This window comes from Python bivittatus, unplaced genomic scaffold (assembly GCF_059951505.1).
Source record: "Python bivittatus isolate LINGU-HERP-01145 unplaced genomic scaffold, Pbiv_v1 ctg000430_np1212, whole genome shotgun sequence".
Classification (NCBI taxonomy): domain Eukaryota; kingdom Metazoa; phylum Chordata; class Lepidosauria; order Squamata; family Pythonidae; genus Python; species Python bivittatus.
In genome coordinates, this window is record NW_028277071.1 from 4,137,333 (window position 1) to 4,150,983 (window position 13,651).

Genomic DNA, 13,651 nt, shown 5'->3' on the forward strand with positions numbered 1-13,651 from the left:
TTTGCAATTGACTGATGGCTGTTGCACAATGGACATTTATATGTTCCTCTGCCCAAACCAGAAGGTGCTACAGCTGTGCCATAACAACAAAACATCTGGACACAGGGGAATATTTAAAACCCAACATAGAGTTTTCAGAGATTTTTTATGGCCTTACACTCATGCAGACAATAAGGATTGTGTTTCCTCTTGTCATGTCTGAAATAGTACAAAACTAATCCCTGGTAAGCCGGCTAGGTTACTGAAGCTGCTAGAGACCCTGTCATAGCCCCGGGATATGGTTTCTCTAGATTTTGTCACCAACCTTCCCCCAGTGCAGGGATATACAACCATACTAGTAGTAGTAGTTTACTACTTTATTAGCCAATTTATTTACCAAATTGGCTAATTTTGTTCCTAGTAAGGGCCTCCCAACAGCCCAGGAAACAGCTCAGCTCTTTTTGGACCATGTCTTTAGATATAGAGAATTGGTCGATTGTGATCTTAGACACAGGAAGTTCCTGCACTTTCAATTTTGGAAGGCCGTCTTGCATTTATTAAATATTAAAATTCATTTGTCTTCCTCACATCATCCAGAGTCCAAAGGAGAATCTGAGGTTACCAACTGTTGCAATATTTAAGATGCTATATTTCATACCAGCAAGACAACTGGACTCATCTCATACCGCTTGCTGAATTTGCTTTCAACAATGCAGCATATTCCTCTGTCGGTATGTCCCTGTTCCAGGCAACTTACAGATTCCATCCATGGGTCTTACTAACAACCAGGCAAGAAAGCACCATTCCTCATGCTGCAGATTTCCTGCACAAGAGGCAAGAGGCCCAAAGCCTCTTAAAGGAACAGCTAGAACTAGCAAAAGCTGCATACAAAAAGCAGCAGATGCAGATGGACAAAAGGGAGCTAGAATTGCAGAAGGGGATTTGGTGTGGCTTTGTACAGAATGTCTGACTTCTGCAATGCCTTCTAAGAAACTAGACTCATAATTTGTTGGCCCTTTCCCAGTGATTGAGCAAATAAACCCAGTAGCATTCCGTTTGCAATTATGAGCATCAGTGAGGGTTCACCCTATATTCCATCAGTCTTTACTAGTGAAAGAGGCACCCCCTGCAATCTGCATTCACAAGAAGCACCCCCCCCCCGTCCTGGTAAATGGGGAGGAAGAGTATGAGGTGGAAGCAGTGCTAGACTCTAGATGCAGAGGGAAACAGGTTGAATAGTTGATAAACTGGAAAGGCTACCAGGAGTTGGAGAGGTCATGGGAGGCAACAATGGGTATGCACTGCTTTCATGACCAATACCCTAACAAACCCTGTCCTTGCAGGAGTTTGACACTGGCCAAAATGAACAGGAGGGGTTCTTCTCTGGGGTGGAGGGTGCCTCGGGGATAGCAAGAGACCACGTAGGGAGCATGGGAAATGACCCATCTCTCTCCATATCAGGCACACAGGACATGAAAGGGGAGACCAACAGATTCTTGAGGGAGGGGCAGCTACCCCCTCTAGAGGTACAGCTCATTATTGGTATGCTTCGTGTGATCTCAGAGAATTACCAGCCGAAGAGGGGAGCAACACAGCTACATTTCATTCTCACAGCCCACACTCAGTTTCCCCTGGGAACTCAGGAGGGGGAGATGAGTGTGAAGGGGAGGATGATGTAATGGTATGTGGGAAAAACAGTAGGAGACTGGGCAAAGGGACACTGCCAAGGGAATGGTCAGATAAGAGACAGCATAGCCCACAAGTGAATAGTGGGCAGGGCAAGAGGCTCAGAAGAGACTCTCCCTAGTTTCTCAGACTGTAAAGGAGATGGGGGAGGAGAATTGTACCTTCAGACTTGCAAGATTCTGTACATGTAGCTTTATAAGAAAGTGTTTTATCATTGTACTGAAACCTGAGCTGAACAACAGGCAGCAAATAATGACCAAAAGGAAATAAAACATCTGAAAGACACCCTATTCCCTTTCTGTAGTGTTTGCAACCATTTAGCTAAGAACAGTAATGTTTTCCTGCATTATATTTGTCTCAACTCATGTCCCTTTGTAATCTCTCCATGTCTTATTGTTATGGACAATACAGGTAGTTCTCAGTTAATAACTGCACCTTTTGAACTGATACGATGGTGCTGAGAAAGTAGCTTTATGACTGGTCCTCAAACTTATGATTATTGCAGCATCCCCGTGGTCATGTTATTTCCATTTGGGTGTTTTGTAACTGGCACACATTTACAATGGTCACAGTATCCCGCGGTCACGTGATTGCCATTTGCAAGCTTCACAACTGGCTTCTGGCAAGCAAAGTCAATGGAGAAGCCAGCAGTAAGTCTCAAATCACAGTCACATGTTGTTGTGTTTAATGACCATGAGTATTCTGCATAACAACTGCAGCAAAATTGACATTGTAAGTCCACATGGTCACATCACATGTAACAACAGTGCCATTTAGTGATAGTTGCCGGTCCCAATTGTTGTCATTAAGTAAGGACTACTTGTAACTTAATTTAGTTGTGAGCTATTGAATATCTATTCTCTCTCTCTCTCTCTCTCTCTCTTTCTCTCTCTCTCTCTCTCTCTCTCTTTATCTCTCTCTCTCTCTCTCTCTATATATATATCGGATTAGTCATACTGCTAGATCTGGGCATTGTGTCAAAACTGCAGGGTTTTGCCATCTCCCTTCCAAATTTCTTGTTTGGAAAAAAAGAATGGTTTATTGACTTGATGTCAAATAATTTTACTGCAGAATTATGTAGTTTTGAACTTAACTGGATGTAAAGTGCTTAAATGTAAATAAATGCAGGATAATTTAATATAGCGATAGTTGGGTGATATCTCATTTCTAAATATGCAATTTCCTCCATATCCAAGGTTGGGTTATTAACAAACCTTGGAAGACTTACTACTCCATTCATCACCTTCTGCTGCAATTCTGCATTCAGACCATTAGAGGATCAAGGTCAATAGTAACTCAGTAGGAGGAAACATAAAATGGGGTTGACCTTTCATCTGGATACAATTGAAAGCTACTTTCATCTCAAAAATGGTGAGAGAAAAGATGTGAAAATGGTGGTGTGGATTTACCCAGGACTGTATCAAGATGAACAGCATCACTGATTAATTAGATGCTGAACTATAGCCATGATGGTAATCTGCATCACAGTATGTCAGCTGAGAAAACTCTAAGTACATCAGAAGTTCACATCTTCAATATATGATGGTTATGGATGAATAACTTCAAACCTGTAGGGCAAATTGTGGTTTTGCTCAACGCTCATAAGTAAAAGGATGCATAAAAGGACATTCAAAATTTTAAAATAATCCCATTGGTTTCTCATTCTATATATCTATTATTTAGAAGTGTTACATTTAATAACAGTGTCGTTCAATCGGGACAGAGATTTGGCACCAAGATTTCAAGTGCTGAATAGGATCATTTCTCAACCCTTCCTTCATAAAAGAGAATGTTAGAAGGATAGTTCCCCAGTCTTCAGAAGAACAATTTACCATGAGTTTCATAAAATCATCCAAGTAAAATTTCATTTTAATGTACATTGAGATTGAATGCCTATATATTGAGAATGACTCAACTAATTTTGAGAATGAAGGGGATTTTATGGTAGCATGAGACAGGTATTTCAATTTGACCAGGACATCCTTGGAAACATGGAAGTTACTAACCGGTATATGCCAAATAAATCTATACTATTGTCGCTGTGGCTAAATCATTGTAGTCTGAGACAGATTATAAGTACCTTATCAACTAACAATTGTAATGTGTTAAAAATCCATTGTGTTAGTTGCAACCTGAGGTAGTTTAAAACCTTTTGATATATGTGAGTTCAGTAATCTCTTGATTGTGCTAAAGTTTCTTTTTTCCAAAATGGCTACTTTGAGATATGCAATGGAGTGTCCTGGAAGATTGAAATGTTCTGATGTTACTTTGTTCTTGCTTTGAGTCCTAATGTTAAACTTTTGTCTGTGAATTCTTTTGCACAAAGTTTGGTCTGTTTATCCTATGTAGAATCAGAGGGGCATAGCTGGCTAATGGTGGTATACATCACATTAGAGGAAAAACATCTGAAGTCACCTCTAATCTTACGTGTGAATTTTTTGAGGCCCGTGATGGTGCTTTTGGTGTAGATATGGGGGGAAAGTAGACATCCGGATTTGTTGCAGGGTCTGGTTCCCATATCGGCAACATTGTCCTGTTGTTTTTTCTTGCTTGTGAAAATTTTCTTCAGGCTGGCTAGTTGTCATTTCTCACTGCCTGAGAAAGTGCAGTGTCATTGCACTTGTATTGTAAGGGCTGTAGGTTATTACTAATGTGTTAGTGACTTGAGCAGCAAGGTGGAGGTAACAAGCAGTGATATTCACTGTTTTGTTTTTTTGTGATTTGTCTTTTAATAGGTCCTCCCTGGTGTTTATCTGAATCTATTGATTTGTCTATTGATTTTGTTTTGTAGGAAGCTCAGTCTCTTCAATTAAAGCTTGCTTTAATTCCATCAAATTAAAGGTTGTAGCATGTCACTTTTGACATCATCCAAAATGTCATCTTTGTATGGGTAGGTGGATGTGTAGTGCAGTGTGTTTTCAAAAATCAGTTTTCTCACATTGAAGGGTTCTTTTAAAATTCTTATTATTGTGAGCTTTATCTTCCCCTGATCCACAGCACATAAAACAGTTCCATTGTTTCTTCTTTAAGGTGGGTCTGAATGAAAAACGATGAGCATATGATTATCTACCGTACCTTGTAATTATCCAATTAGACATGATTATCTCGACTTCTTTTCCAAATCCCTGAGAGTATCAGAGTGGAAAACATGAACAAAGGCAACAGATGCTATTAATATTCCCCCAAAGGTTCAGAGCTGGGGCTGCAGTCAGACAAGCATTTGTCCCTTTGATCATTGATATGTTACATTGTCCAATTTGGTCCTGAAAACAATTGAAAGACTCATGGCATGCTCTGTTTTTTGGAAATATGCACTTGCAATGATCGCCCACTCACCAAGGAAATATGCAGTTGCCAAAGTGGAAACAGGTCCATTTGTATACAGAAGGAAGACTTTCAGACAATATGGTGGTATTTATTGTTTCATTATTATTATCAATGCCTGGGTGGTGTGTAAGGTCCATAATCGTAACTGCAATATTAGTAAACCTCTCCCTATTCTTCATAAGTACGTTCAGTCTGGAGATCTCAGAATTGCTGGCATTTTTTCTCAGCTGTATATCTTTTCCAGTCCTGTTGCTTTCATTCAACACCCTTCTTTGGACCTTCTTGATGATTTTGTGTAAGTCTTGTATTTTTACCCCAGTGTTGAATCAAATGATTCTCAAGGCAGTCTCCACTACAGCTACCATCACCCAGTAATACATGGGGTGCCTTAATCTTTTTAACCATTTTTTAATCATTAACATTCTGATATGGAAACCCTCTGTCAATACTGCATTCTTCTGTTGAATGAATGTATGGTACCAAAACACCTTGATAACAATGTTTATGGAGTAACCACTAAGAAGAAAAAATCAAGGGCCCAGATTGTGTTTGACTTAAATTTATGTATAGGTCTAAGATTATCTAAGATTAGCTATGACTTCTTTTTTGCATTATTGGTATCAGAAGTAACTTTCTTAGCTCTTGGGTCGCATCCAATATTATGAAGCTGGTTTGTGATACTGTGAATTCTATATACATGTACAATGCAAATTATATTTACTAACACAAAGCCAATGCTTGCTTGTTCAGAAAAGTCAAAAGGAGAGGGTTTTTTGCATTTATTTGGATGATAGTGTATTTTTATATAATTTATTAAATGTTCAGTATTAAAGTGCATTTAAGCATTAATACAGGAAATACTTTTTGGAACCACTTCCTTTAAAAACAGCATGCAGTTTTCATTGCAGGGTACTGTTTCAGAGTTACCAACACATCCTAGCCTTAGTTTTTGCTATAAAGGAGATCAATGAAAATCCCCAGATTTTACCCAATGTCACCGTGGGATTCAACATCTATAATAGCTACTTCAGTCCAAGCTGGACCTACCTTGCCTCAATGGAGCTTCTCTTTGCTCAAAATAGATTCATCCCTAATTTTAAGTGTGGTGTCCAGAACAATCCAGCTGCAGTCATTGGGGGACCTGACATCTGTCTCCACATGGCAACCATACTGGGCATCTACAAAGTTCCCCAGGTAAAGCGTGTTGATGACACTTAAGAACTGAACAAGCTATTTACTGTTCTTATGATCATTTGGATGCAATTTTGGGGCTGAGGTTTGGGAAAGAGTATGATTGAACAAGAAAGCTTACCTTATGTTGGAAGAGAAAATTCTTGGTTAAAAATATATATAAAGTTTCCGATTTGTGAAACAGACTTGTAATTTGCATTCATTTACATATATGGACATTAGCTGGTCTTTTTTTAGGCTTCACCCATCTAATAGCTTCATTCCAGAATCTGTTTCTGGATCACAAAGTAATGCCTCATTTTAGTCTGAAGGTCTCCACTTGAAGTTATGAGGGATTCTTCCCAAATGCAAAAGTATTCTCTAAAGCTAAAAGATGTCCATTTTTAGGAAAAAACTTTAACTCAGACTTTTGATTGACTTTTGATTGGTTGCATAATCAGTGTTCACACTTGGCAAAGAGGTTAACTGTTGATTTTCAGCTGTTTTGTGGGCTTGGATGTAGTATATGTTGCAGAATGTGTCTGGTGTCTCTCCCTTCTTTTTCCCATGATGATTGATGGTGTCCTGAAGTTTCCTGTGCTCTTTCTATATGTTGACAATTGTGATAGGGCAGTGCAAGGCTGTCACACTAAATGCATGGGTGGAAGGGTAATTGTAAAATAAAATAAGCTGGTATTTAAAACAATAGATTAAGAAAAAATATGATAAAGAAATAATCTTTTGGAGGAGCTGTTTACAGCAGTTGTTGCCTCATTGCCCTCTTGGCTCCTTCCCCCCGCAAGGAGAGGAATTTTTGTGAAACCCGAAGACAGGTTCTATATATTAACATTTGCATATATTTAAGTGTTATCCTGTTGCATTCAATTACCAAAAGTCTTGGTCACTCAGAGAATTTTGGAGCAGTGTGGTAAAAGTCATGTTCAATGCGTTCAAGAATATCAACCTAAGGACACAATCAGAAAATCCATAATTAACCTTTTGTTGGCTCAGGGTGTCCAATATGGATCTAGGTTGTGTTGCATGGGGTTTTAAACCTTTGAACCCACACTACATTCTTATGCTGATTGTGTTCTTTGTAGAAAAGGTTCCCATTCATTTTTAACAGGAACTTATTCCCAATGCAAAAGCCTTAATGCATCTGTAATGGCAGGTCTGTGATTTGAAACATCCCCTGAAATTTGCTATTAATTTTTCAAAAGACACTTATGCAATTGTTAAGATTTTTTAAAAATTTTATTTATTAGGACAATAGGCTTCAGTTCTTGTTCAGATGTTTTCTACAATACATTCATAATCCTCTCATGTTCACAATACATGGGAAAAAATTGAAATAGTCCAGTTTGTTGATAATCATTATAGACACACATGGAAATCCATGATACATCCCAACTGATCTTTGAAAAGAGGCATTATAATTTAGAAAGTGTAACATTCTTCAGAGAGCCAATTTGGTGCAGTTGTTAAGGTACTGGGCTACAAACTGGGAGACCAGGAGGTATAGCCCCACCTTAGAACTTGAACTTGGCCAAGTGGTTACAAGGAGTCAGCAATGACTCAAAGGCAAACAAACAAAAAAAAGTCAACACTATTCAGGATGAAAAACAGCCTCATGCATTCTTCATTCTTCCCCATCATTTTTCTTAGCTGACGTACGGCTCTACTCCAGCCATAGATAAAAGGACCCAAGGTATTTTCCTTCAAAAAATGCTTCCAGATGTGTCCCACCAAAACAGAGGCATCCTCCAGTTACTGCTACATTTTAAGTGGATCTGGATTGGAGTTCTTGCTGTGAATGATGACAAAGGAGAGAAAGTTGTAGAGGCTGTGCTCCCCATGTTGTCCATGAATGGCATCTGCTTTGATTTCATAGGAAAGTTCCCAAATGTAGCTTTTTACAGTGACTTTACGGATGTGATGGATGAAACATACAAAACCTATTATATTATTGTGAAGAGCACAGCCAAGGTGATAGTCTTATATGGTGCAATGGAGTCCATGAACTTTTTGAAAATGTTAGTGCAGTATTCAGAAGTGGAGAATATATCAGTGAAGACAAAGGTCTGGATCATGACTGCTGAAATGGATTTCACATCCATTTCTCTTCAAAGAGATTGGGATGTAAATTTCCTCCAAAGTGCTTTATCCTTTGCAGTTCATTCAAGGGAGGTGCCAGGCTTCCGGGAATTTCTTCTAATCAGAAATCCCACCATAGCAGAACATGATGGGTTTCTAAGGAATTTCTGGGAGCATGCATTCAGGTGTTTGTTTCACCACTCTGATCCAGATAATCAATATGGCACAATCTGTACAAGGAGGGAGAAGATGGCAACCCTTCCTGCATCTGTGTTTGAACTTAGGATGACTGGCTACAGCTACAATGTCTACAATGCTGTCTATGCTGTAGCACATGCTTTGGAGGCAATGCGTTCATCAAAAATCAAGCACAACAATATTGTGGATGGAAGAAGGAAGAAGCTTCAAAATGAACAATTGTGGCAGGTAATGTTCAGAGCAGAGATACGCAGGAGATCTGCAAGTTCACTCTAAAGACCAGATAGAAGTCTCACTCCAAAGGACGTTGGGACATCTAAGTGCCATGTCTACCACCGATTTCCTTCTTACAACATCTTAGGACCACAGAGGACATAATAAAGCAGTTGTATATTAACATTATGTATCATAGATCTACACCATAATCTCCTTATATAGATTAGACCCCTGGTTTGGTCAAAGTCTGAAACAATGGAAGACATCCCCTGCATTTATAACATCTCCAGTGCTCTCCAAACAAGAAATATCTTGATGTTCATTGCTACATATGGCTCACACACACTGAAGGAGAAAATGAACTCATAATAATAGGGGCACATAAAAAATCTTGGAAACTAATACTACAGTGTTCCCTTTGCAACAGCTCCAGTGCTAGGGCTGTTCATGACCCTTTTAGAGATGGTACCCTATAGTCAGGCATTCATATTCTCATATCCAATATTCTTCACTATTGCTCAGAAAAACAGCAATACAAGCCCCATGAATACTTCCTGAGAAGGATACCTGCTGAAACAAATACCTCCCTCTAGGAACATAGTTTGAAACTCATCAAGGGAGGAAAGACATTTTTAACAATCAAGTTACCAGCTTTCCTCATGTACTAATACTAACATCTTCCAAGGCCTTCTATTACAGAGCAATGCATTCAAATATATGTGTACGTTTAAGAAACTCACAGATGAATAATGAAATATGATAGAACAATCTAATAAACTGAGTCTGTATGAAATGGACTCTGATGAGAAATAGAATAATGAATAATTCTTACCTATTTTATCTTCCCTCCTTCTCTCTTTTCAATTTAGCTTCATTCTTTCCTGAGAAGGGTCTCCTTCAACAATAATGCTGGAGAAAAGATTTCATTTGACAAAGATGGGGAACTACTTGGTGGATTTGATATTAACCACTGGGTCACATTCCCAAACCGGTCATTTTTTAGGATCCAGGTTGGTAGGATAGATCCCATGGCTTCCCCAAACAAGTTCTTCAAGATTTCTGAGGATTCCATCATGTGGCCAAAAAGCTTTAACCAGGTGGGGTCTGACTAATTGTGTTTTCTTTCATTGAAACAACATTAAAAACATTCTGGATTCAGATATGTTTCTTAGGTCTTTCTCTGGGACAAACAATATTTAAACTACTCTGGAGTAGTTTTGGTTTTTTTTTATAAGCAATGATTTCCTAGGAATAGAAAAAGTTCCATACATAGCTGATGTTTGTAGTTAGATACCAAACATTTTATAAATTGCTACAATTTAAATGATCAAAAAAGCTTCTTTTTGCTTCTGAGTGTTTTCTTAGTCATGGACTCTGAAACCTTAGTTTTGAAATTTAGGCTGCAATCTTATATATTGGTTTTCTTCAAACTGTTTTCCTCTATATATTCAGATTGGTATCCACTATACATGTCACCATGTAGGTCCCACCATCCCTATTCAACTCAGTCATGGTTGTCCTGGATGGGGATGATACATAATATTCTCCAATCCATCTAGATCAGTGTTTTTTGAACTTGGCAACTTTAAGTTGTATGGACTTCAACTCCCAGAATTCCCCATCCAGTATGTTGGCTGGGGAATTCTGGGAGTTGAAGTCTACATATCTTAAAGTTGCTAAGTTCAAAAAACACTGATCTAGAGAGATGTAGGTTGGGAAAATTTCCTTTAAAAGCATACTTGGAAGCAATGCAGTGGGTCTTGTTTCTTGGTCAAAATGTACGTGATTGTTCTGTAAGTTGTCACCTCACAGATAATACTTTACAGCAGTTTCTTTCTCTGAATTCATTCTCAGGCTGTCATCCTAACAATGTATAAAAGGCAAAAAACAGAATAGATAATGGAACTTTGTTTTCAGAAATAAACAGGAAACCAAATATGTATGAAGATCTGAAGAGGTGCTTTGTTTTAATGAAGCTTCAAATGAAACTTCCCTTCAGACAGCTCAAAGAAGCAAAGTGTCCCCTCACTTGTAAAAGCAAAGCCAAGTGACCATGTGTTTCATCTTCTCTGTTGGGAGGCTCCTCTCAGACCTCTCCCCCAGAACTCCAATGTAAGGAGAGGCTGAAAGGAATCTTCTGCCTGCTCAGTTTTGGCTAAGGTGCTTCCAGGCTTGGTGGCTTCAGCAAGTGTACACTGAAGGTGGTGGATGTGCTTCCAGGCTCTGCACCTCTCTCAGTGTGTGCTGATGGTCTTCTAGTCTGGCCTGCTTTGGCAAACCTTGCAGCATTGCCTGCAGCATGATCTAAAGGCAGCCAGCTTGGAAACCCTTTAGTATCTGCTGATATTCTTCCAGGTTGGATAGCTTTGGTGTGAACTGCAGGCAAGCCATAACGTGCACTTAAGCCACCCAGGATAGAGCCACCTTTGGCCTGGTCCCCAAAAGCTTTGGTCAGCTCTGTAAAGAAGTGTTGCTTGCCTTCTCCTCATCATGCTCTACATGCGTAAGCCATTAGAAGAAAGTGAGAAACACTTCCCCATTACTTGGCAAAGACTCTGATCAGTGCTGCAGAGGAGATATCATTTGCCCAAAGCTTGGCCTCCTTCATGGCATTGGCCAGAACTTTTGGTCATCTCTCTGAACCTTAGTCTTCCAGGCTGGGCAGCTCCATAGTGTGGGTCAATCCCAAAGTGCACCAAGATAGAAACTCTTCAGTCAGCCAGTATTGAGAAAGGAGGTTGAGAGAAGGCTTCTTTTTCAGCACTCACAATGATTTGATGCTATCCACATGGCACCTCCATGCCTCAAAAGGCTTCACTGAAGCAAATCTATACTGCTTCTCACAGGACTACCATAAAATGCAGAGAAGTCTTTTCCCACCACAAAATCAACTACAAATAAAAATGTTTGCAAATGTAAAGGTAAAGAAGGGAAACTGAATGGCAAAATATGCACAGTACTGTAGCTGCATTGAGCTAGGAAGTTATATGCATAGTCCAAGTGGGCTTAGCCACAACGGTAGCCTCAGGATGGGTCAACATATGCAAAATGGTGGTAATGAAATAATGATTAAAGCACTGCCTCTTTGTACAAGCATGGCACATTGACACAGATACAATAGGAGGGGGGCACCAGATAGTGCTGCTTAGTAATTAGACAGTTGAGCAGATGCTAAGAATCTTCTTCTCTCTAGTAGAGGATCTCAGCTGCATAGATCAACTGCATTCAACTGATAGAAATCCAAGGATAAAGAGCAATTTGGCTTCAGGAGCCATCTAAAGAAACTTTGGGGGGAAAAGATTCCAAGAAGGGTGGATATTCCATGACACCAATTGCAGACCAAGTATTCTTGTCCGTATTATAGTTCAGTAGTGGTCATTACTCCATGTCTAAGCTTTAAATTCTCCAGCAAGATAGACATTGCTTAAATACTTTTTTTCAATGTTAACAATGTTCTCCTTACTTTCTGGTTAGGCATATCCCCGTTCTTTGTGTAATGATCCTTGTCAAAGTGGGTATAGCAAGACCAAGAAGGAAGGGAAACCATTTTGCTGCTATGATTGCCATCCATGTTCAGAAGGGAAAATTTCAAATGAAGAAGGTAAATGTTTTTGAGAAATAATGGGATAAGCTACCTTATCAGCAGGGTTATTTATTTATCTGGATTATTTATTTATCTATTTTGATTGTTTATTAATTTATTTATTTGGATTATTTATACACCTACCCATCTCACACAAGTGACCCTGGGTAGTGTAGCAGGATTAAAAACACAGCCCTCTCCCCCATGCATGTGTACTAATTCCCTTGCAATTAAAGCTGTTCACAGTGAAAAGGATTGTGAAAATTCAGTGCATGCAGATTTATACCCAAGAATGATACACAAATAATACATTTTATGTGATATCCAAGATAGAACAAAATATATGAAGAATTTAAAGCTCAGTGAGAATGTCTTCACATTACAATGGCTAAATATTCAGTGTCACTGTCGATATTAATTTCTGTCTCAGAAGGGCAACAGTAAAGCTTGATGACTAGAAAGGCACTGTACACAGAATTGCCATTTTCTTTTTCAGACATGGAAGACTGTTCTCATTGTCCAGAAAGTCATTATCCAAACCATGACAAAGATGCATGCCTTCCAAAACACATAACTTTCTTATCCTATGAAGAACCCATGGGGATCAGTTTGGCTGTTTGTGCTCTTTCTTTTTCTTTTATCACAACTCTGATGCTTGGGATCTTCATTAAACACAAAGCCACACCCATCGTCAAAGCCAACAACCGGAATCTCACCTACACTCTCTTTGTTTCCCTCCTCCTCTCTTTCCTTTGTGTGTTTCTATTTATTGGGAGACCCAATAAACTTGTGTGTCTCCTTCAACAACCAGCTTTTGGAATCATCTTCTCCATGGCAGTTTCTTGTGTGTTGGCCAAAACCTTTGTTGTGGTTCTAGCTTTCATGGCCACCAAGCCTGGATCTAGAATGAGGAAATGGGTGGGGAAAGGAATGGACACTTTTATTGTTCTTTTTTGTTGTCTTGTTCAAACCGCTATTTGCATACTATGGTTGGCAATTTTTCCACCATACCCAGATTTTGATATGCACTCAATGTCTGAAGAAGTCATAATAGAGTGCAATGAGGGATCAGTCACTATGTTCTACTGTGTCTTGGGCTTTATGGGTTTCCTGGCCGTGGTGAGCTTCTCTGCTGCTTTTCTAGCTAGGAAGTTACCTGACAGTTTCAATGAAGCCAAATTCATCACCTTCAGCATGTTGGTCTTCTGCAGCGTTTGGCTGTGCTTTGTTCCAACGTATCTAAGCACAAGGGGAAAATATATGCTGGCTGTGGAGATCTTCTCCATGATCTCCTCCAGTGCTGGCTTACTGGTGTGTATCTTTTCCCCCAAGTGTTTTATCATTGTGGTAAGACCAGAACTGAACAATAAGCATCAGCTAATGAAAAGAATGTTTTAA

The 13,651-nt window shown here is 39.3% G+C and overlaps 1 protein-coding gene across 1 annotated transcript; it reads left to right on the forward strand.

The window, feature by feature from the left end:
- Positions 1-712: 712 nt before the first annotated feature.
- Positions 713-13,651, forward strand: LOC112542896 (vomeronasal type-2 receptor 26-like). Its single transcript, XM_088144040.1, has 6 exons — positions 713-924; positions 5,901-6,186; positions 7,828-8,682; positions 9,540-9,767; positions 12,145-12,271; positions 12,750-13,651. The coding sequence occupies exons 1-6, from the start codon at positions 713-715 to the stop codon at positions 13,649-13,651; spliced, it is 2,610 nt and encodes an 869-aa protein (XP_088000166.1).